The 23,509-nt window shown below is 43.5% G+C and overlaps 1 protein-coding gene and 1 long non-coding RNA gene across 3 annotated transcripts in view; one reads left to right on the forward strand and one right to left on the reverse strand.

Moving 5' to 3' along the window:
* Window positions 1-14,871, forward strand: part of MECP2 (methyl-CpG binding protein 2) — a 97,977-nt gene extending 83,106 nt beyond the window's left edge. For both annotated transcript variants that reach the window (XM_089485523.1, XM_089485516.1), the window contains exons 2-3: window positions 1,973-2,305; window positions 8,099-14,871. In XM_089485523.1, coding sequence (XP_089341649.1) covers window positions 2,118-2,305; window positions 8,099-9,161 — 1,251 coding nt within the window. In that variant the 5' untranslated portion in view covers window positions 1,973-2,117 and the 3' untranslated portion in view covers window positions 9,162-14,871. The remainder of the gene's footprint in view (window positions 1-1,972; window positions 2,306-8,098) is intronic.
* The window catches only part of LOC149322969 (uncharacterized), a 74,922-nt gene that overhangs the window by 7,746 nt on the left and 43,667 nt on the right, over window positions 1-23,509 (reverse strand). The window lies entirely within an intron of this gene.

The following is a 23,509-nucleotide window of genomic DNA, read 5'->3' on the forward strand; positions in this document are numbered from 1 at the left end:
TTCTGTGGGTGATAGCAAACCTCGTTCATTTGTAACCCTCCCACAAAATATTTTTATTTTATACAGTATAAAGACGTCTAGAGTGGGGGAAAATATGTTTTATGTGCTTTCAAGTTGCCTGCTAATTTATGGTGACCCCATGAATTTCACAGCATTTGCTTAGGCAAGGAATACGCGAGAGTGGTTCTGCCAGTTCCTTCCTCTGAAATAGAGCACACAGCACCTGGGATTCGTCGGCAATCTCCCATCCAAGTACTAACCAGGGATGGCCCTGCTTAGCTTCCAAGAACAAATGGGATCTGGTGCCTTTGATTAGTCCCCAATATCTGGTATCCTTTGGATTTTAGTAATAGCTTCCCTATGGTCATCACTTGTTGATTTATCTGGTACATCTGGAGGGAGGGTGCAGTGCTCTCAAGCATCAGCCTAAGTACTTTAGGTATTGCTGTTGTCCAACGCTGAAAACCAAAATTCAGATCCCTAAGCATTCAAGTGCCCAAGCAAATAAGAGAAGCTTCTAGCTCTCTTGGTTTAATTTTTGGAAGGGTTCATCCTTTGTACCAAAGGACCTTTAATAGTAGAAGAACTGAGATCACGTGGAACCAAGAATTTCAGTCTTCAGTGGTTATACTGTTCTTTTAAAATGAACTATCAGAGTCCTTTTCTACCATTCTAATTTTCAAGTCTCTATTCTGCCAGTAAATGTCTGGTCTTTCTAAAAGCAGGCGAGGAAGTGGGGAAGAGATACTGGAATATCACTGCGGGACAAAGCATCAAAAAAATTATTTCAAAAATCTGAAAACTATTTTCAGGACTTGTTTCTGTGAATTTCTCCATTTCAAAGGTGATGCTGAAACAGGAGGAGGCAGCTCCTATGGGACTGGGTGTCATGTTTAAGTCTGTAGGATTTTGTAAAGTTCATGCAAAAGGGTTACGTTTGTTGTTAAAATACATAACATTTAGATAACTATATGAAAAAATAGCTTAAATTAATTAAAAATAATTTGGTTAAATGTTTTAAAATTCATTAAAATGTCCCGACTGATTATTAACAAATACAATTCCCCCTTTCATTGTGTGCCTTCAAGATGATACAACATATGGTGACCCTGTCCTAGGATTTTCTTGGCAGGTTTTATTCAGAGGAGATTTGTCATTGTCTTCCTTTGAGGCAAAGAGATTATGACTTGCCCAAAGTCACCCAGTGGATTTCCACAGCTGATCAGGAAAATCCTGGTCTCCTGAAATCCTAGTCCAATACTCAACATGCTACACCATTGCTCGCTCTCTCCCACTTCTATGTGATTAGTAGTTATTAAGTTTATATAAATGAACATTCTGTGTACTTACATTTATAATTACTTTGGTGCTGGCTGTTGATAATTATATTTATACTGACTATTGATATTAAAATAAATTGGCAGCCCTATTCACTGTAGTGCATTTAGTGATTTGCTGCGGAATTTGAGTGATGTGATGTCACATTTAAAAAACAATTCTTAGGGGTGCAAAAAAGACTGGGGATGCTATGAAGCCTAGGTGTGGCACTTTGTCTACCTTTGCCTTAGAGATAAAAACAGGAATTTGCCTTGTACTGCCCATAATTGTTGCTGGGGAAAAGTTTTTCCCCTACATCTTGTATAAGAGTATCATCTATCCAAAATAAGAACATGCTGGTGCCCTGTACAGCAGCTTCATATTAGCACTATTGAAGATACTTTCAATAGGTTTTAATTTGATTTTGAGTTGCAGTTTGTCTCACTGTTAACAATAATCACCTATCAGTATAATAATCTATTCATACTCCAGGATTTCTGCATTTTTTATTACTTACTTAGCAGATGGTGCTTTGGGGGAGGCGCATTATTTGTGTGGCTGTGGGTGAATGGTCCTAGGTCTGCCCATTCCTCCTGTTCCTAACTTGCATTGCAGCATGCTTAATGATCATAAAGACTTATTTTTCTTTCTGTAGGGAAGAAAAATCTGAGGACCAAGACTTACAAGGCCTGAAGGATAAGTCCCCCAAACCCAAAAAAGTGAAGAAGGAACGGAAAGAAGAAAAGCAGCATGAGCATGCGCAGCCTTCAGCTGAACCAGCTGAAGCAGGCAAAGCAGAGATGTTGGAAGGAGCTGGGACTGCTCCTGCTGTGCCCGAAGCTTCTGCTTCTCCAAAACAGCGCCGTTCTGTCATCCGGGATCGTGGGCCCATGTACGATGACCCCACCTTGCCGGAAGGCTGGACTCGCAAGCTCAAGCAAAGGAAATCTGGTCGCTCCGCAGGGAAATTTGACGTCTACCTTATCAAGTGAGTGGCATTGGTGCTGGGGTGTTTTCAGCAGGCAATTCTCCCCAAGGTTTAAAATGAGCAAGTCTTTAGCGTAGTCTAGTCACAGAACCAGATTTGTACTCTGGTTCATCCCTGGGATGTGTGGCCTTTGAGCACATGCCATATCCTTTCCCTCACCACTGCGAAACCACAAATTGAAAGTTATGTGTCATTGTTACAAGTAACTAATTCCTTTTTGCAGTAAGTAGAGCATAACCATGAAACATTTAATGTCTTTTAGAGGACATAATGGCAACTGGTTTTATTTACTTTTTGGTTACAAGGATGCAGCAAAACATCTTAAGTTTTAAATCATAGGATGGTAGGCTACAGTAAGTACTGTAGTTAAAAAGAGCTCAGTTTAATTCCTTTTTGTAGTAGAAAAGCAAATACAGTGCTCCCTTCTCTTATGCAGGGGATCCGTTCCGGACTACCTCCCTACGTAAAAGAAATTCAGTGTATGTTTGAGCCCCGTTAGAAGTAATGGGGCTCATGCTCGCGGTCTCATGGTGGCACCATTACTCCTTCTGACGCGTGCAGGTGCTTCTTCCGATGCAGCTTTCAGCATATACTGAAAGCCACATATAATGCGCCCACTTATGACATGGGCACACTGTAATTATTTTCTAGACAATGAAACTAGACCTATAACCAAACTAGATCAATAACTATTTTTGGAACATCACAACCACAATTGCTTTTCAAAAGTAGCATTTCAAAATCTGAGCCAGGCCACTGGACCCCCCCCCCCCCCCATAGGTGGGGTTGCAGAGTTGAAGGCTTGATTTCCAAGACTTTACTTTTGCTGACCTTTAGCAAGTTGTGATCTTAGACAGTTAAACTTGGTACTCCTAGTTCATTTATTTGAGTCCACTGTATGTTTTTATGAGCACAACTGAAAGGCTTATTAACTCCACAGTTTCATTTTGGACTGCTGGAAGGGATCACCATTCTGAATTTTCCTCTTCTGTTAATCTTCTGAAAATAGAAATGCAGCACAGGCTGAAGGGTGGGCTAAAAACAGACTTGCCAGTGGGCTGGTCCTGTATTTGCAAGGAGGCAGTGTGAGTTTTGTCTGTTAGCATGGAAGACCATTCAAGACCCATGCCTTTTGTCTGGCATTACCAACATTTTTCACTAGTTTTTAATGGTCTAACCAGAAATCATCATTTCCTAATTATCCACTTGACATTGTTTTCTGCATAGTCATTCCCCTTCTTTGTCCCTCCTCCCCCCAGATTTGAGGTGTGGTGGTGGTGACCATTGTTACAGTAAGTAGTAGTAGTAATAGTGATACAGGAGCCAGTGTGGTGTAGTGACTCTGAGAAACTAGGGTTTGAATCATAGAATTATAGAGTTGGGAGAGACCACAAGGGCCATCCAGTCCAACCCCCTGCCATACAGGAACTCTCAATCAAAGCATACCCAGCCTCTGTTTAAAGACCTCCAAAGAGGGAGACTCCACCACACTGTGAGGGAATGTGTCCCACTGTCAAACAGCCCTTATTAATAATAATAATAATAATAATATGTTTTATTTATATACCGCTATTCCAAAGATCATAGCGGTGAACAGCAAGTAAGCTAATTTGCCCCCAACAGTCTGGGTACTCATTTTAGCGACCTCGGAAGGATGCAAGCCTGAGTCGAGCTTGGGCCCTTTTGCTGGTCTTGAACTCGCAACCTTGCGGTCTTGAGTGAATGGCTGCAGTACAGGCATTTAACCACTGCGCCACCAGGGCTCCATTGTCAGGAGGTTCCTCCTAATGTTGAGGTGGAGTCTCTTCTCCTGTAGCTTGCATCCATGGTCCCAGGTCCCAGTCTCTGGAGCAGCAGAAAACAAGCTTTCTACCTCCTCAATATGACATCCCTTTGAGTTCCTGCTCAGCCATAAAAACTCACTGGGTGACCTTGGGCAAGTCACACTCTCTTAGCCTCAAAGGGAGGCAAAGGCAACCCCCTAACAAATCTTGCCAAGAAAACCCCAAGATAGGGTCGCCATAAGTTGGAGAAGATTTGAACGCACACAACAACAAAAAGTAGAATTAGAAAGAAAACCCATTAGTAATTCATCTTTGTCTAATGTTGACAAAGCATTAAAAGGTTTTTCACAGCTCTTGTCCCTTTATATCACAGGGGGAGAAACTTGAACTCCCTTCCCCCTGGCCTTATCTGGCCCACAGAAGTTCTGCATCCAGCCCATAGAGGAGGTTGAGGAAGCCCAGTTGTCTTCTTTCCCCCAAGCCACATGCCCTGGTGCAGGACAATTACCCCATGAACCACTGGTCTTTCCAGTTATAACAACAAGAAGTATGTGGGGCAATCCCAGTCACTGGTTGGGGAAAACTAGAGTCCCCCACCATCATCTCCCTCCTAATGTCTTTTTGCCCCTTCGAGAGTGTGCAGCATGATTTTGATCACACTTTTTGTGTGCAAGAGCATGTTTTCCTTCCTACCATATTCCAAGCCTCTGTATGTAAGTGACAGACTTTACCAGTTTCTGCCTAAAGCAAATGGTAAATTCAGGCACTGTGTGTAGGGAGAAATTTCAGCCATGCTCTGATGGTCAAAAAAGGTAATGCATTTCTGTTCCCCTCTTGCCTTGACAGCATAAGAAGGGGGATGTTCCCACTTAAGATTTGAAACGATTTAAAATATAACGTTTTTAGTAGATCCGATTCAAAATAACCCTGGTCTTATCCCGCGTTCCGAATCGCTTTTATTCTTCGTTCCCATCTGGTTTTTTAAATCGAAGTTTTTACCTGCAAGCGTTCCTACTTGGCATGAAATCGGTGTTTAAATAAAGCGATTCTTCTCCTCCATACCTTATTTGGAGCTGTCAATCAATAGTACGTCAGAATGACGTAACGTTAATCCGGAATATTTGGAAGCGATTTATCTTTTGGCATCGTTTCCATTTCATTGACTGTTTGTGAATTTAGCGAATTTAGGAAAGCAAATTTAGGAAACCCAAGCTCTTTCCAGAGGAACTATGGGATAGGTTTTGCATGACAGCATCCCCTCTTCATGTCTCCCAAGACAGCCAGGGAGAATCCCTTCAGAGAGCACAGAGATCAATGAAGGAGGCTGCTGGAAAAGCAGGGAGGGAGCACTCTTCCCAAAGATTCTCTTTCCAGGGTTGGAGGAGAAGGCAGATTCCATTTGAGAAATGGAGGGAGAAAGGCTCTATCCCCCCCCCCCCCCCCATTGATCAGAGCCCTTCCTTGCCTGGGCAAGATCAGATGCCTCCTCGCGAGGAGCCTTCCCTTCCCTGCCTGGGCGAGATCAGATGCCTCCTCGCGAGGAGCCTTCCCTTCCCTGCCTGGGCGAGATCAGATGCCTCCTCGCGAGGAGCCTTCCCTTCCCTGCCTGGGCGAGATCAGATGCCTCCTCGCGAGGAGCCTTCCCTTCCCTGTCTGGGCGAGATCAGAGCCCAAGCGGGCAGGGAATGCCTCTTCGAGAGGAGCCTTCCCTTCCTGCATCTCCTCCGTTAGAAATGGGCTCTCCCCACACAGAGGGGAGGTTGCAATCCACCGGCAGATGCAGGCGCTTGAGCAGCCGGGACTTCAGGCGCTTAAAGCGCTGAAGAGATTAAGCGCCTGTAAACCATTAAAATAAAAAATAAAAATAATCCTTATCTCTTATTGAAAGACCACAGTGGACAAAGGGGTGAGGGAAGCAAAAATGGCGACAGCCACGACGGATGGGGACAGAAAGGGCAACTCCCCCAAGGCCAGCCCCATCGCACTCGGCTCCTCCCATCCATCTAACCCGATTTCAAAGGTTGTCGTTCCTATTTAAATGCTCCGGTTCCTAACTCGAATCAAGGGAAAAACGAAGGTCAGACCCTTCGTCTTTTTTAACGCGCGTTAAATGACGAAAAATCGATTCAAAATTTTAAACCGCTCTACGATTCGATTTGTAGTGGGGACAATTGCGGGTTGCTCTAGAACCGTTCTAGGTTTAAATCGGATCCTAATAGGAACGCCACTCCTTGGATTCGATTCAGAACGCGGGGTTTCACCTAATGGGAACATCCCCAAGGAGACCCTTTTGCCTTCCTTACATCAAGAGTGAGCAGCCTTTAGCTTGTCAGACAAACTACCACTTACTACTACACTTACAATCCGCCCCGCACACTCAGATCAACAGGGCAGCATCTATTAGTAGTTCCAGAGGTCAGATTAGTTAACACCTCTAAAAGGGCCTTTTCCATCATGGCCCCCACCCTCTGGAACTCGCTGCCCACTGAGCTCCGCTCGGCCACCTCTTTGGCCCATTTTAAGAAGGGGATAAAAACATTCCTCTTCAAGCAGGCATACCCCTGACTCCTCCCTTTTGAACGCCCTTCTCCCCCCCCCCCTTGTTCTTTTACTAGCAGCATTGAAGACCTGGCAGGAGTTTTATTTTAATTGCACTGTTGTTTGTGGTTCTTGTTTTATTATTTCATGTATTTTATGTATTGTATCTGCACTGTTGTAAACCGCCCTGATGCTTCGAAGGGCGGTATATAAATAAACTTTTTATTATTATTATTATTATTATTATTATTATTATTATTACCATTCCCATCAGTTCCAGTTGTTAGGCAGATGAGCTGGGGCTGATGAGAACTGTAGCTCAAGAAAATCAGGAAGCCAGTAGGTTCCTATCTCTGCCTTTGTTCATAAAGTCTGTGATCAGTGCCTATCAGGAAAAGCAACACTATCTCAGGATTAAGTTCAAGGTTCCTGCAGACAGTGCTTTTATCCTATAACCACTCTGCCCCATTAATACACTTTTGTGGGAGGATTCTTCTCATAACCCTACAGTGTTTTTCCCCACTGCTTCTGTTATCTTCCTTGCTCTCCCCCCTGCCGCCCACCTTTTAAGAAGGGAAAGTTGGAATGGCTACATAATGGCTTCTGAGCAGTAGTGCTTGAACTATTCATTTGAAAGCCCTCCTAGTCCTTTCTCAGACTGAATGTATATACAAAGCTTCTCCTGACTCACTCTGAGTCACATGTATAGCCCAGTATTACTCTGAATGGCAGGAAATCACCAGGCTCCTCAACTGGAGATGGTGAGATGGAACCTGTGCCAGTAGTTCGGCAGATTTTCTAGAGAGGCTGGCAAGGACAAGACAGTTATCTGGCAGTCATTATAAGTGGAGATAAACATGGGTAAATTCACCAATGAATTGTTATCAACACAGTTCTAACACACATGCTGTTTCCAAAGATTGGTTGGCAGGTGGAATGCCTTCTCCTAGTACACCTCCCTCCCTCTCTCTTGCCAGATTTTAAATAAAATTAACAATAGAAGGTAAGGATAGGTTTTAAGTAATAAAGCACCAAAGAACTGTTTTATTGTTCCATATCAACTGTTCTTAGGGGCGTGGGTAAACTAAAGCAAAGCAGGCAACCAGTCTATCATCCCATCTTTCATGTTTCAATTGGGATTTACTTGGGGCCAGATACACATGTTGGTACAGAGCAAAGGGGGAAATAGGCAGGGTCCAACTCGCAGCTGATTAAAAAAATAATAATCCTAAAGCTACTTGTTGTATGGATTTGTTTCCAATCTGCCAGTCTAGAATCATTCGGCTATTACGAAGCGAATACAGCATGGCCCACTAAGGAGTTTTCATGTCTTCCTTCAACATGGAGGCTTCTTTAATCTATATGGTAAACTGATTTGTGTTTCTGTGGTGAAATGCCATTAATTCTTTTTTTCTCCCCACCCCATTTTTCCCTTTTTGTCTTTTCTCATATATCTGGCTCGTAACTGCAGCCCCCAGGGCAAGGCTTTCCGTTCCAAAGTTGAGCTTATCGCCTACTTTGAAAAAGTGGGAGACACCTCTCTGGATCCTAATGATTTTGATTTCACGGTGACTGGACGTGGGAGCCCCTCACGGCGAGAACAGAGGCCTCCCAAGAAACCCAAAGCCCCCAAAACCTCCGGCACAGGTCGTGGACGGGGCCGACCTAAAGGCAGCAGCTCTGCCAAGCCCAGAGGAGCTGCCTCGGAAGGTGTACAAGTGAAGCGGGTGATTGAGAAAAGTTCGGGAAAGCTACTGGTCAAGATGCCTTTACAGTCCTCTATAGCTGCAGCAAAAGCAGAAGGCACAGGTGGGGCCACCACCTCAGCACAAGTCATGGTTATCAAGCGCCCTGGGCGCAAGCGGAAATCTGAGTCTGACCCGCAAGCTGTACCCAAGAAGCGGGGGCGTAAGCCGGGCAGTGGCGTGGCAGCCGTAGTGGTTGAAGCCAAAAAGAAAACCATCAAGGAACCAGTAGTCCAGGCTGTCCGGGAGACTGTGCTGCCCATCAAGAAGCGCAAGACCCGTGAGACTGTCAGCATAGAGATAGCCAAGCCAACCCCACCTCCCCCGAGCAACACAGGGGAGTGGGGCCCCAAGGGACAGCGAACAGCTGCCAAGAGCCCTGGGCGCCGCAGCAAAGAGAGCAGTCCCAAAGGGCGGGGTGGCAATGCAGTGCCAACCTCTGCCCCTTCCTCCTCCCCTGGCAAGAAGGATCAGCACCACACTCCCCATCAGCCACCATCAGAGCCCCAGAGCAGCCTCCCTGCTCAGCCCCCTGAAAGCCCCAAGGACAGCAAGAGCTTTCCAGCTGAACCCCAGGACTTGAGCGGCAGCAAGAGCTGTAAAGAGGAGAAGGCTCCAGAAAGCGACGGTTGCCCCAAGGAGCCACCTAAGACTCAACCCAGTGGCACAGCAGTGCCCTACAAACACGAGCGCAAAGACACTGTGTCGTCCTCCGCGGCCTTGCCCCGGCCCACAAACAGGGACGAGGCCGTGGACACCAGGACGCCTGTGTCAGAGCGGGTCAGCTGACTTTGAGGGGGGTGAGTGAGCAAGTGAGCGCCAGAGGAAACAAAGAGAGGGATAGGCAGCACTCCCAGCCCCACATGCCCAAGATGAGACTCCAGGCAGCTGCTGCCGGGTAGGACTCCCCTTTCCCCACAGTGCCCCAGCTTTCAACCAGTCAGCATCCCTCCCCCCTCAAAAAAGAAACCTTATTCTTCCTATGTTTCTCTCTCCCCCTCCCCTCATTTTTAATACAGACAAGCACAGTGTGGGGTGCAGAGGCATGCCTCCCAGGGCTGGAAGCCACTTTGCACTTTTTCTACAGAATGGGGGCACCCTCTTCTCCCCCCTTCCTGCCCTTCCTTATATGCCCCAGCCCCTTCTGCCATGCTTTGCTGCATATACTACTGACAAGGCAAGCTGTTTGGCAGGGGAGGGGGTAACTCCAAACTCTGGCCTGTCATCTTGATCCTGCTTGCCCTCCATCCTAACCAAGGCCCCATGGACAGATTGGGGGGTTGTGGGGGCCATGTGTGCGTATTCCACTCCACCTCCCTAGTGCCATGTAATGTAGTTGTCCAGTCGTAGTCAGAACTCTGTAGTTTTCAGTAGGATGTGTGTGCGTGTGTGTACACATGAGAGAGAAAGCAATGGGGGTTGTGGAGCTTTGGAAGATCTATAACACCCCCCATTTGCCAGTTAGACCAGCACTTAGGAAGGATATCTTCTTCCCCCCCCCCCCGCCCACTTCCTTCTCCCCCACAGGACAGTTCTGCTGCTAAGAGACCACTGGGCATCTGGAAGCAGCTTTGTGAGCCTGTCCTCTTTTCCTGTGTCTATCCTGAAAGGAGGGGCCTTTGATTTCGTTAAAGCAATCTGGAGTGTGCTGAAGTGTGTGTAGTTGTGTCTGTGTGTGTGTGCTTGTCTGTGCACTCATCACACGCTAAGAGTTAAAATGAGACGTTCTTCCAGTTCTCATCAGTGATGTTAGGTTAAGGCACTGTTTGCACTAATGGAGGCCTTTGCACACTGGTCAGGAAGCGAGGGCATGAAAGATGTCTGGAGCGTGCCTGTGTGCGTATTGGAAATGGGGCATTTGGACTGAAGACTGGCTCACCTCTCCTGTTCTCCTATTGGGGCAGGATGGTAGCTGAATGTGTGTTAAACTACCTGTACTTCTGTGCTGGGACTGGTACATGGCAATGGCCAAAGTGAGAAGCCTGGTATGTTTGTTTGTTTGTTTGTTTGTTTGTTTTCTTTCATTTCAAAGGACTTCCTTCTGGTTGACAACCAAGCTCTTCCATGACAGTTGAGCACACCTCTCCTCACTCCCCAGGAAAGCAGGGCTTAGCAGAAGTGTAGCGTGTTCTAGGGGTGGGACTTAGTCTCAAAATCTTTTTTTTTTTCCTTCCTTCCTTCCTTCCTTCCTTCCTTCCTTCCTTCCTTTCCTCAATACAAAAAATGCAGAAATGAAGGAAGGGGAAGAAGGGGACAGAAGCCATCCTAAACTGCTTGTTATTATTTTTAACTGAACATGTAGCACAGAGAGGATTTTCACACTGCCACCACCACCATCATGGTCAGTACCAAGTACCCCACTGAAAAAGATGGGGAGCATGGGTCCAAGCTTGGAATCTGGGCAAGAGATAGAAGCAGTGGTTTCAAAGGGGTCACAGTTTGGCAAAGGATCACCAAAACTTCTTATCTTGTCCTGTAGGTCTTTGAAACCCCCAGTAGACATGGATTTGGACACAGATGATTTTTTAAAGCCACCACCATTTTAACAGAGAGCCAGAAGGTTTCACTTTTAGGCAGAGCAACAGTGTGGAGTGAGGCTTTTCCCAGTCCTTAGTAGCTGTTATTTGTCCGGCTGGGGAAATGTACAGGTACCCTTGTGATATTTGTCCCTCCCACCATGTAGTGGGGAGTGGGAAACAACATTTAGATCAAGAAAATAGGAAGGGTTAAGCACCATCCCTCTTACAGTATCATTCTGATAAAATCAGGAGTCCTCTACAGCTAAATGTTTTTTTAAAATCTTGGGCAAATCTGATAATGGGGCTTTGAAATCATGTCTGTTTTCATTCTTGGATAGATATCTTGGCATAGAGGCATCCTGTTTTCTCCTCCCACCCACCTGACGTCAGAATAAAATTCTTTCCATGTGGGTGAACAGTCAAAGGACATATTTAGTTTGCAGTGGTTATATATGGAGGAATGCACTGGTCTTAATAAAAGACTCCAATTTCACTGCACGCAGACTAATGGTGGTCTAGTCTGTCTTCGTTGCAGCAACAGACAGGGCTCCTTATTTTGCAGGGCTTCCTACACTCTGGTCAAAGACTAATGTTGATTTTCTCTTCTCCTCTTGTGTAGTGACTTGCTCAGTGGTAGTAAGATTAGGGCTGTCTTCCCATTTTTGTTTACAAAGGACAAAGCCAGGCTACCCAACTTGAACTGAATCAGAGTTTCGGAGCTGGAGTCTACTACTAATAGTGGATTCTGAAATATAACCCTTCCCACTCATTCCCAAAAACGTAACCCATCTTTAAAAAATGAATTTGTTCATTTGGATGGAGGTGGGTGTCTTGAGAATTACGTTGTAGAAACATGGGCAAAATGTGAACAATTGCATACAAAAAAAAGGACTGAGGGAGAAAGAGTTACAGAAGAAATCATTTTGTGATAGATTTTAAAACCCCAAAGGGCTTTTCTTTGATATTTTTTAAAAGTCACAAATTTATTAGGGGTGCATGGAAAGGAGGTTAGCAACTGTCCACTAGGTGATGGGGAAATTTTAGGTTTTTTGGTCTAAAGTTGCATTTGGCTGTTTTTAACCTGAGGCCTTATGCCTGGTACAAACGGCTTCAGAGCAAATCACTTGCCTCTCGGTTTCTACACTGGCTTCCAAGCCTGTAGCATGGGTAGAGCTCCCTCATGTATTAATTCTATTCAGTTAAGGGGGGGCGGGGGGGCAGAGATTAGTAGATAGGATAGGATGCAGACCTGTCCACTACCAACACTTTTCATGTGAGTTTTCCCTACACACATGCACACAACCAGCAATAAGATGAATATCAGTTGCATTAGGTGCAATGTGATTAGGATGACTGGGAACTGTAGTACACTGCCTTTTGAAATTTGGAATCACAGCAAAGGAAAAAGCCTGCAAGGTTTTCACATTTTGACTAGTGTTTAACACTCATGTAAATTAGGGGAATGGGGAAAGGCAGTGCAAGACTGGGCATGTGTATATACCAAATCTCTTGGAGGATTGATTTAAGAATCAGACACAGGTACAGTGCTTTTCTTTTCAGCCGAGCTCTGCTACTGGTAATCTGGTTGGCTAGGAAAAGGACCCTATGGAGAGGAGGTATGGGAAAAGTAGGCTGGCATGGGGTGGATCCATTTCTATCATTTGCATGCAGCTTTTGCTCTAAAATGTGGACCCATACTTCCTTTCTTAAATGTGATTGGGGAAAACATGTTGAAAAATGTGCCACTGCCATGTGCACTTATGCCCTTGTTCATAAAGTCTAAGGCATTCTAGTACCTTTCTAAGACTCATAATAGTACATGTCAGTCTACAAGTGAGGAACTCACATTGCAGAAAAAAAATAGTTTGCATTTGGACCTGTGAGGCAGTGACTTTTGCTGTCGCAGACAGATAAGGCTTCCCCTGACTAAGTGCTCCAAAGCTGTCTTTGCTGCAGGAGTTTTGTAAAAGTGCAGGAGCCTTCTTTTTGTCAAGATTTAACAACTCTTTATCTGTCCCTCCAGCTGCTCCTGATGCCACAAAACAATATGACTTTCTGGGGCAGACAGTTGCTCTTGTAACCGAAAGAGCTCCTGCTCCTGTTTTTCTTTCAAAATGTCTTCATGGGGAAAATGATGCACTTTAAAGCCAAGAGATAAAATATATCCTTTCTTATTTTTCTCCCAGTTGGGAAGAAACATGGAACCACAGACTTTGCAGACTGCATGGTTCTGATGGTGTCTTGGATAAAGCCTGAGAGAAAGAGACTTAAGCTCCATCTGGATCTGACTACATTATACAAATTTATATCTTTTTTAAAAAAAAACTAATAAGGCTTCCATGTGCACCCTGATTGGTCATCTTTAGACCTAAAATACATCCAATGTGAAGCCAGGAACACATTGGAGAAGCACACCAGTACCCATTTCCACAATAGTACAACCCAGATTGAAACATTTAGGGTTAAGCTATGTAATACATTAAATATGTATTGAACAGTTTAATATCCTTCCCTTCCCCAACTATCCAATAAATGTGTGAGGTACTGATTCAGATTGGGACCAGCACAGGTGGGGGAGGCTAAAACCTCCCCCCCCCCCAGCTGTTCCTTGTTTTAAATACTCACCATGGGCTTTAAGGGGCATGTAAGTTTACTTGAAAACATGAAAAGGGTCTTAAGATGCATAATACATACCTAATGAATCAGGTTGTTCACCCTTGTTCTGAGCTAACATCATACAACTTGGTACAAGCTTACAAAACTATGCGGTATCCCAATTCTGTGACTCTACATTCCAGGTAAATGAGAGGTGTCTTATCCCCCTGACTGCTGTGGTATGATGTAGGGCTGAAAGAGAATAGATTTCTGTCAGTAACAAAGGGCCAAACTAAATGTTTGGTGGCACATTTGGGTTGTTGCAAGCCAGGTACAAAGTGATGGGGAGCACATCGCTTTTTGTACCAATGGGCAAGCAAAAGGTGTGGATCCCACATATCTCCTTTCCCCACCCCAGCACTTCTTTGTTGCTTCTCTGCTCTGTTTTGCAACTCTTCCCAGACCTGGACTCTCCTGCCTAGTTCAGGCCCCAAAGAAGGGGATATAGATGAAATGAAGTAGTAAAGTCAACAGCAGAGTGTGAAAAAAAATGCTGGCCACTTCCTGCTACACACACTCATAGACACATACACACTGTATGATGTTGTTAGAGCTAACTTTCTCCGGAGTGAGTTACCACCAGTTGTCGTTTGGCAATCTGTCCGTTTCTTTGGAGGGACACATTGCTGTGTCTCAAGACAGAAGTGAGTTCCACCCATGCCCCCAGCTCTGTTGACTTCCACCCAGCTCAGCCTGAGAGACAAATGTGGATATAGTGCCTGGCGTCTGAGAGACTGTGCAAGAGGTTTCTATCTTGCTAGCATTGTGAACCACCCAATGTTTCTGTGTCAAGTGAAAATAAAACTTCTTGTCAGTTTCAGTTATCCAGAAATGTGTAGAGTTTAACGTTAGGCCTAACTCTTTTGATTTTGTTTTGTTTTGTTTGGGGATTTAATTTCTGTTTGTTTGTTTGTGTGCGTGTGTGTGCACGTTGTTGTTTTTTTAAAGCACCAAGTAGACACAGAAAAAATGTCTAATTTTATATATCTGTATATTGCATTATATATGGGGGGGTGCTTTTTTTCTGCTTGTTGCGCCACATCCAAACAAGGACAATAGATAAGCTAGGAATTATATGGTCTGTTGAGAAATTATTATATGTTGCTTCTTGACCATTATTCCTGGTGTTTGATATCATAGGACAAGGGGAAATAAAACGGACCCATCAAACCTGCTTGCCAGTAATTTTTCTCTGTGTTAGAGCTGAATTGCCTTTTAGCTCTGGCTGTGTTGTTACACTTTTAGAAAGGGGTTTCCTCTTTTTTTTCCCCCTCAGTGAGGGGAAATCCAGTGAGGCTGAGTATTGCTAACATTAAAAAAAACAACATTTTTTTTCCACTCAAGTCAGCTTAGGGGGCAAGGTACGGGTTTAGATTTGGGTTGGTGAAAGGGAGGACAAGGCATGGAGTGTTACGGGATGTCCACAAAAAGTCAGCCTAACCAATGCACTCAGCATGTACTGTAGTTCTGTTTATGACCACTTTGGTAGTACAACACTGCAGCTTGGTAGCATTGGTATTGGACAAATCCTTCTGGTTCACAGTTGAACCTACTGCTCTTCCTCTAGAGCTGAACTCTTCCTCCTCCCTATGAACAAAGTTCTGGTGTGTTTTCTGCCCCACTCTCCCCACAGTCTTCAGGACCTAGTTTGTGCCCCAGCTCTCCCACTTAACTGTGTGCCTTGCATGTCAGCTGGCATAAAAGTGCAGCCCTCTACAACAACTGAAAATCTGCCCTTGCCTCCTGTCTTTCTCCAGTTTAGCACAACAAGCTCACGTCTAATTTCCAAAGACATCACACCTCTCTCCAGTGTTGCACTTTTATGGTTCATTCTCTTTTCCTTGCATGCAGAAGTGGTTCCAGAAGTGGGGGAGAAAATCCAGGGTGAACAAAGAAAGGGCACATCGATTCCTGGAGTGAGATGTGTATGTGTGCCAGAGTGAGTGAGTGTGATCAAGCTTTTGTCTCCCATGAGACATGAGGTTTATCCATCTCCGTTTTAAAACTTTTGAAAAGGTGAGCAGGGAGTTCTTTGGGTGGAGATTTGCCCTTAACCTTCCTCCTGGTACTATGTGCTAGTGTGAGTGTTCAGTTTGCTTCCAAGAGTTTTATTTCCAAGTGCTGGTAGCACAGGGCCTTTCTAGCATTCATTAGATCAAAGGTTTGGAAGTAGATATTCAGTGGTCAGTCCCTAACACATCCCACAAGAGAACTAAAGGGAGCTGTATGTGCGCAAGGCTGGCTTCTGCTTGCAAGTTGCCAAAATCAGCAATACCCACTTGGGAGGTAGCAGCTTAAATTTGCCGTTCTTCCAAAAGCAAAGAACTAGACAGCAGATTTACACTTGGGAGGAGGCAGGAGTGCACCTGTATTCTTCCTAATGGAAGTTGGAGGGGGGAAGAAAGGATTTCCCAATCTGTAGATCAACCTGTGTGGGGTTTTCTTCCAGTCATGGGTCTGAAGTTCCTTTTCCAAACCAGATGGGCAGCGCTTATTTGCAGTTGTGCGTCTTTTATCTGCACAAAAAGTAAGTAGATGAAGTTGATTTTTTAAAAAAAAAATCATTTTGGGACTTTTTTTTCTTCTCATGAGTGCAAAAAACAAACCCTCTCCCAAAATCTGGGAAAGTCCCCCCTCCCTCAAAGTGTGGGGAGGTGGGACGATCCCCTCCCTCGGCTTCCATCAGTCAACATGCGGCTAACAAGAAACCAAGTTCCTTCTGCTTCATCACTCAGTAGTGATCACCATATGACCAAATATTCCAAGGACTGTTATTCAATGTATGCTGAGTGCTTGCTACCCTGTACAGCTCTTAAGCCCCACATAGCTGACACTAGCTAGTGGCGTACCTTCCCCTCTGGCCCCCCGGATTTTATTTTTTAAATTCCAGAGACACAGATTTTGGGGGCGGGGGAGATTGTCTTCTTTCCAGTAGTCTTTTTTCCCCCTTCTTATTCTTCTTCTACTTCTTCTTCCTGGAAAACATAACAAAACTGTGGTGTTTTGTGTGTAGGGTTTTATCTCCCTATCCACCTCGACCTGTATGGGGTGGGACAAAGAAGGAATGTTGGTGAATCCGTTCTCTCTCTGTGTGTGGTTTCCGTTTTTGTTTTATAAATGGTCCACGAGTATGTATCGTGAACATTTCTGTAAAGTAATTGTTCCAGGCACAAACGCTTCAGATTTTTTGAGTGTTTCAAACATATGTATATATTTTAAAAGGGAGGAACAGTGTACATTTTTTTTTCATTTTTTTTTTCGTCTCGTCTTATTGGCAGTACAAAGAAAAGGGAGGCTAAAGGGGGGATGTAATAAGTGGAGGTTTTGTTGTGTGTGTGTGTATGTTTCGTTTTTGTTTTTTAAAAATAGGTTTTCCCAGGGTATTTTGTACAGCTTCTATTTCTAACAGTCCACCATCAGTAGGCAATGTAGCAAAAAAAGTATGAGGTGGTTAGATTCCTTCATATGAATATTCATTTGGCTGTGAATAAGAACCCAGAAGGACCTAGCGCCGTAAGGGCAATAAAGAGGAAACCTATGAAACTTTTGCTAGATTCAGAGTTGAATGAACGTCCCATCAATTTCTAAAGTAAACCCACCAACTTTTATTTTTTAAAGCAAAGAGCTTGCTCCTAATCCATATTGATGGGAACGTCTATTTCAACCATAGCAAGTCGCAGATGTTAGGGGAGTTTTAAATTTTTTTACCAAGAATCCTCCAAACAGAAATTTTGGATAGAAGTGGGGATTGTAGCAAATTCTATTTGCTCCTTTTGAAAGGAAATTTTAAAGGCATTGGCATTCTTCAGCCCTACCCATATTTCCATGCATTTGGTTGACGCGTTTTTGGGACAATTACTTTTAAGAACTCTGAGTAGATTGTTCAATAACATTTAAAATCGATTGCTCTTTTTGTAGGTTTTGTGTACAGCCAAAAAAAAAAAAAAAAAGACAAAGCACTGACTATATTTAAAAAAAGAAAAGAAAAAAAAAGAAATTTATTAAAGGAAAATTTGTATAATTTCAGTAAGAAAATAACAAAATCCGTCTGAATGTACATGTATATGTTCAAAAGAAATCCACCAATCCCCCTCCCTACCCTTGTATCCTATTTATTATATAAAAAGTTTGCCTTATAAATTTACAAGAAAACAGTCCTTTCTTTATGGGTGTCTCATCTTTTTTTATTTTGATTTAATTTTTTTCTCCCTTTGGCAACAAAGATGCTGTGGCAATTGCATTTTTATATATGTATGGTCATTTAAAGAAACTATATTTTTATGTTAAAAAAATTAGGTTCAGGCCCAGTCTTAGCACTCAGCATGCATTCTACACAGTAATCTAGTTGCATCTCATGTTGGTAAGTACTGTATTCTGTGCTAGAATTGGATTATAAACTTATGTAAATGTTACAGATTTGTTTTGAGCCTTTCATTACCAAGGTAGAAATGTTCTGCCCTGCCATTAAAATATAATATTTTTTTTCTCTGTTGTGGCCGAGGATGTCTTTTTAGAGTTTTTGAGTCAGTCAAAAAGTGTCCCTCTTGTTGGCTGGGCCAGTTTTTAGTGGTGCACCAGGATTTATTTTAGGAATTAATACACTGCCTTTTGAAACCGTTTCCCCCAAGATGGAATGCAAGCTTTGAGTTACGCTGAACTTTGGACTGGCCAGTTTGTGAACGTGCCAGATTACATATTAACACAAGCATTTGTCACCTTAAGATCTCTGTCCAAAACGCTGAACACTCACAGGCATGCGACAGTACTTCATGTGCTATGGATAACAGTGTGGTAACCGTTACCTACTTATTCTTAAAGGAAACCTTTCTTACAAAACTGTATACCAAAGCAATTCTCAAACTGGTTGTTGTCCATTGCAATAGCCAAATAAAGCTAAGTAGAATGAAGATGTGACGGTATCACAGACGTCAACCCAGCCTTGGTTGCCATATCACTAGTGGGCTGTATCTGAGAAACCGTAGCCTAGGGGGTTTGGGGGATTTTTAAAGTGAGTTAGATAGATCTTTTAAGTAAAGGCTGAAGTGCTTTGGAGAATTGGGGTGATATGGAAGCTCATTGCTGCCACGTTGTATACTAACAGTACTGTAACTTCAAAGAGGAGCAAGAAGAAAAAGCCAAAGACAAGTGTTACCTAAATGCCTGCATAATGCTGAGATGTCAGCCCTTGATCTTATGAAAGGTGACTGACCTCTTGGAAGCACTCTCAAATGTTTTTTCTTCAGTTGATATTTCTCCAGCTTTGCTCATTTTCTCTGCCTATACAGGGATTCTGTGAAATCAAACATGACCAAAGAGGCACAAAAACTACTGTTTTCCCCTGCGACGATGCTACTTGATGGGACATCACATAAACAATGTGAGATCTGCGTTAAGCAACACGACCCCTACGCTGCAGCTTGTGATAGGTTTCATTTCAGGAGCTTCTGAAATGTTCCATTCCATCAAGACAAACACTTTGCCACCTGCAAAGAGTGTGGCAGATGGGCAATGATTCAGTTCAAGTTCAGCGTAGTCCTTAAGGGAAGCTTGTCCAATACTACCACTGCTACACTTCTGAAGAACGTCACAATTTCCAGGAACACAGTTATGGGAACAAATGTTTTAGGCTAGGCACAGCCCAGTCAGATCCAACTGAAAGGGGTTGTTTTGAAAATCGGCAACATTTAATGTATCCTGTTTTCATATGGATCAATGAATTGTTCTTCCCCAACAGTTAATAACATTGGTTTATCATGCCTGTTAAAAGATTAGTCTATACTTATAAAATCTTGTTAGTTGGTTGACATTTAAAGCAGCAGTAGGAATCATGTAGCTATCCAGGGGTTAGGCTACAGTTCCCAACAGTTGTAACCAGCAGAGCCAATGGTGCGGGGTGATGGGAACTGTAGTCCAACTTGGGGAAGGCCTCTTGATGCAGAGGAGAAAGAAAATGCCTCTATGTAGTTGTCCTGTTGGTAGTGCAGATCAGAGCCCACGTTATCATGTATGAGGGAGTAAATTCCCTTTCTCACCACTGTGCAAATCTGTAGTCATGCAAATAATTAGCAAAAAATGCACAAGAGAAAGAAACAGGTGTTCTCAAATACTAATGCGGGCCTTTCTTTTGAAGTGCCAGTATCGTAAATAAGGGCCAGAATTCTTTTTTCACTGCTCAAGCCCTTTCCAGGCTGCAGTAAATACTGCTCAATGGGAACCAGTAAGAAGTCAAATGTGTGGGTTTACTTTCTGCGTGTGTCTATGTGCCTTCAAGTCTGTCGATTTACAGTGACCCCCATGAGTTTTGTTGGATTTTCTCAGGCAAGGAATACCAGTTTCTTCCTCTAAAATATAGCCTACAGCACCTGGTATTCCTTGGTAGTCTCTCGTCCAAATACTAACCAGGGCTGACCCTGCATAGCTTCCAAGATCAGATAGGATTTGATGTATTCAGGGTATTATGGTCTTTGTTTACTTTGTAACATGAGGGAAATCTTGGGAGGGATTTTAACATTTCCAGTTTGCTTAAGACAAATTTGGAGAGTCAGCATGGCATAATGGTTAGAATGTCAGACTGACTCTGGAAACCAGGGTTCAGTTCCCAGCTTGGCCTTGAAGCCCACTGGAGTGACCTTGGGCAAGTCATTTGTTCTCAGCCTCAGGGGAAGGTAATGGCAAACCTCAACAAATCTTGCCAAGAAAACCCCATGATAGGGTCACCATAAGTCGGAAACAACTTGAAAGTACACAGCAACAATAACCAAGGCAAATGTACATGTACTAATAAAAAAATATAAAATAATACAGTCGTCCCTCCTAACTTGTGGATCTGTGCCCTTGAATATCCACAGAGGGACAACGTCCACTATTTTGAATGGAGTGCGTGCCCCATGTCCCATTCAAGCCTATGGGGCTTGAATACGTGCAGACCTCTGTTTTTGCAGATTGGAACGGACTCTGCGAAAACGGAGGACCAACTGTACATTACCTTTTGAAAAAAGCACCACTACTTACTACTTACCTGCTTCAGCTCTAGTGGAACTGAAACTGCAGCAAGACTCTTGTATGCTGTCTAGAATACTGTGAAAGTGTGGAGAGCTATTGCGGGAGGGAATGAACTTGAGAACGAACTGATCAGATATTGGCAAACATTTGAAGCACTAACCTCCTGAAACAAAATACATACAGAATGAGGACTTTGTCCTGTGTACTTCAGAGACCTGTGAGCTACGTGCCAAGAAGGATCCTTGGTGATAGGGACTCTTGCATTAATGAGAATTTTTATGGAGTGGACAATTATTTGTTCCAGCCTCCTTCCTCCCCTATAAACCCATTTACACATTTTAAATACACAGAACAGTACATTCCAAAAAGGTTCTGGCATAACAAGTATGCACTTAATGACTGTAGTGACTCTTGCTTCACTTAGAAAGCATCTTCCCAGATCAGACCAAAAGCCCAGATCAGACCAAAGCCCACCTCCAAGCATTTCTGAAAAAAACTAAAAAGATGACAAGATGGCCCCTCTTTCTCAGAGCAAATGCTGTGGTTTAGGTTATAGTCTGACAGCCACAGGTGCTCTCTGCCAACTACTGAAATTCTTATAATTCAAAAGGACAGTTTCTGAAACACACCTGGATTCAAAAGTGTTCCTGGCTAACTATGGAGTGTGAGTGAGAACACAATCTGCTTGCTTCCTTTTATTTATATGCCACCCTTCTCCCAACATGAGACCCAAGATGGCCTACGCAGATTGAAACAAAATACAGCTAAAGTTCATAACAAAATCAGATTTTAAAAAAGGTTTTCTGTTAAAAACAGCAGTGATTTAAAAGAGTTTAAAATGTAATGATAAAAATATAGCACTCCCTAGCCTAGAATAAAGACCCTTCAAACTACGGGGGAAAGATTCCGCCTAAACATTAGGAAAAATTTCCTGGCAGTAAAAGTTGTTCTGCAGTGGAAGATGCTCCCTCGGAAAGCGGTGGGGTCTCCTCCTTTGGAAGTTTTTAAACAAGCTGGCTAGCCATCTGTTGGGGGGTGCTTTGGTTGTGAGTTCCTGCATGGCAGGGGGGTTTGACTGGATGTCCCTTGAGGTCTTTTCCAACTGTATGATTCAATTATTTGACAGCAATACTAGCCAGAAGCCTATTTAAATAATAATAATAATAAGTATTTGCCTGCTGGCAGAAGGAAACCAAAGAGGGGGCAAGGCTGTCATGAAAGGGAATTCCACCAAGAAGACCCTGCCATGTTCTTGTCAAATGATATACCACTTGCAGATGTCATAGTTGTGGGACCTCAAGCTGGCAGTCTTGCAGCAACTGTTCATTGGAAACATGACCTCCCCTGAGACTGCCGATAATCATTCTGCTGAATGGCTTGGCCTCTGTTCCCAGCTTGTTGGTTCTACATACACATGTATTTAGAAGACCAAAGCATGTGCAGGACTGTCAAATGGTTCCAGTTATTCCATGGTTCTTTTAAAGGGCACAGCTGTCTGGAGAATGACTGTACATACAGTAGATTTGCAGAATACGTGCACACCACATGTGTACAGTGCCTCTGTGTGCATATGGACTATGTCCAGTACACATATGCACATTGATTATTATACTGGTACTAGTGTTCTGGCTTTGTCTCTAATCTTGGGGAACAGGGCAAAAATCTGGCAAACAGGCAAGCAACTCTAAACCTCTGATATAATTTTAGTTGTTGATGGGACTCATGCCCTGATCCTATTAAAAGATGCATGCCATTACAGGAGACTGCCATGTGCAGAGAGAGTTGCAGATCACATATATGCATATCTGCCCCCAAATGAGGCATGTGAGACCTGCTCTTGAGATGGCATAACCCCATGATGGAATAAAAAGGTAAGATACCATGGCCACAAACATGTTCTCTATGGATTTATTTCAGCTGACCAGGGTCCCTATCACAGTGCCAGATATCTGTCGCACGCACTCCTTTCCCCCTCGTGGTATGCCTTGGAAAAAGAAAGTAATTCTTGGGAACCACAGGGTCTCTCATTCTTAAACCTAGACTAATGGCTTTCAAAAATGAGGATTAGTTCTCATTTATCTTCAAGCATGGACAAATACACTGGCACTGAAAGAATGTCTCTGATATAAGTGTGAGGGAGTCAGTGTGGTAGATAGAAACTGAGGGTGGGTATTGGTCACTAACAAGTCACTAAACTACTTCTAAATGTGATTGTGCCATTAGAAAATCCAAATGGCACCTGTCTCTTCAAATGAGAGAGTTCAACCTTAAATTAAGGAACTGGTAATTTGATACCCATTAATGGTATTCAGAATGTGCTGTTCTTGGCAGCTGTCTTGCTGATTGTCAGGAGAGAATAGGACAGAGGGAATAATGCCAGTACACCAATACTAGTTCTATAATTCATACTGGCACAGAAATCCAGTTAGGCACACTTTCATCATGGAAGAGCACAATCCTACCCAAGTTTACATAAAGTGCCCTTTCAATTCAGGATTGCATCATAGGAAAGTCATTTGTGGAGGTTTTTTTAGCATGACTATGCAAATAATCTCACATTCTTGGTTTGTTGTGTACACTGTGGAAGCACATCTCTGCGGGTTTGATTGCTCACACTTGTCAGCACTCAAATAAAGTTGGGAGTCGATGATGTGGATGTATTTAAAGCATGTTCAAGACATGCAGAGTTTTATCCCAGTTTATCCCGGGTCTACTTGCCTCAGTTATTTACACGGCTGACAATTCGAATCTTTCTGAAAAACATGGGGCAAAAAAACCCAGACATCAATAATGGGCTTTAGGCAACCCGCATATACACATACCCTGAAACTTAATCAGATGCATTCAAAATGCATGTGAAGAACAAATATTCAACCCAGATTCTTTTCATCATCTGAATAATCCTTTAAAGGAAGGGGAGCCAGATTCAGAGGGGGGGGGGGGTATCCTGAAACCAAACCC

The sequence above is a fragment of the Sceloporus occidentalis genome, unplaced genomic scaffold (assembly GCF_023333645.1).
Source record: "Sceloporus occidentalis isolate IW3139 unplaced genomic scaffold, rSceOcc1.0.p SCAF_1, whole genome shotgun sequence".
Lineage (NCBI taxonomy): Eukaryota > Metazoa > Chordata > Lepidosauria > Squamata > Phrynosomatidae > Sceloporus > Sceloporus occidentalis.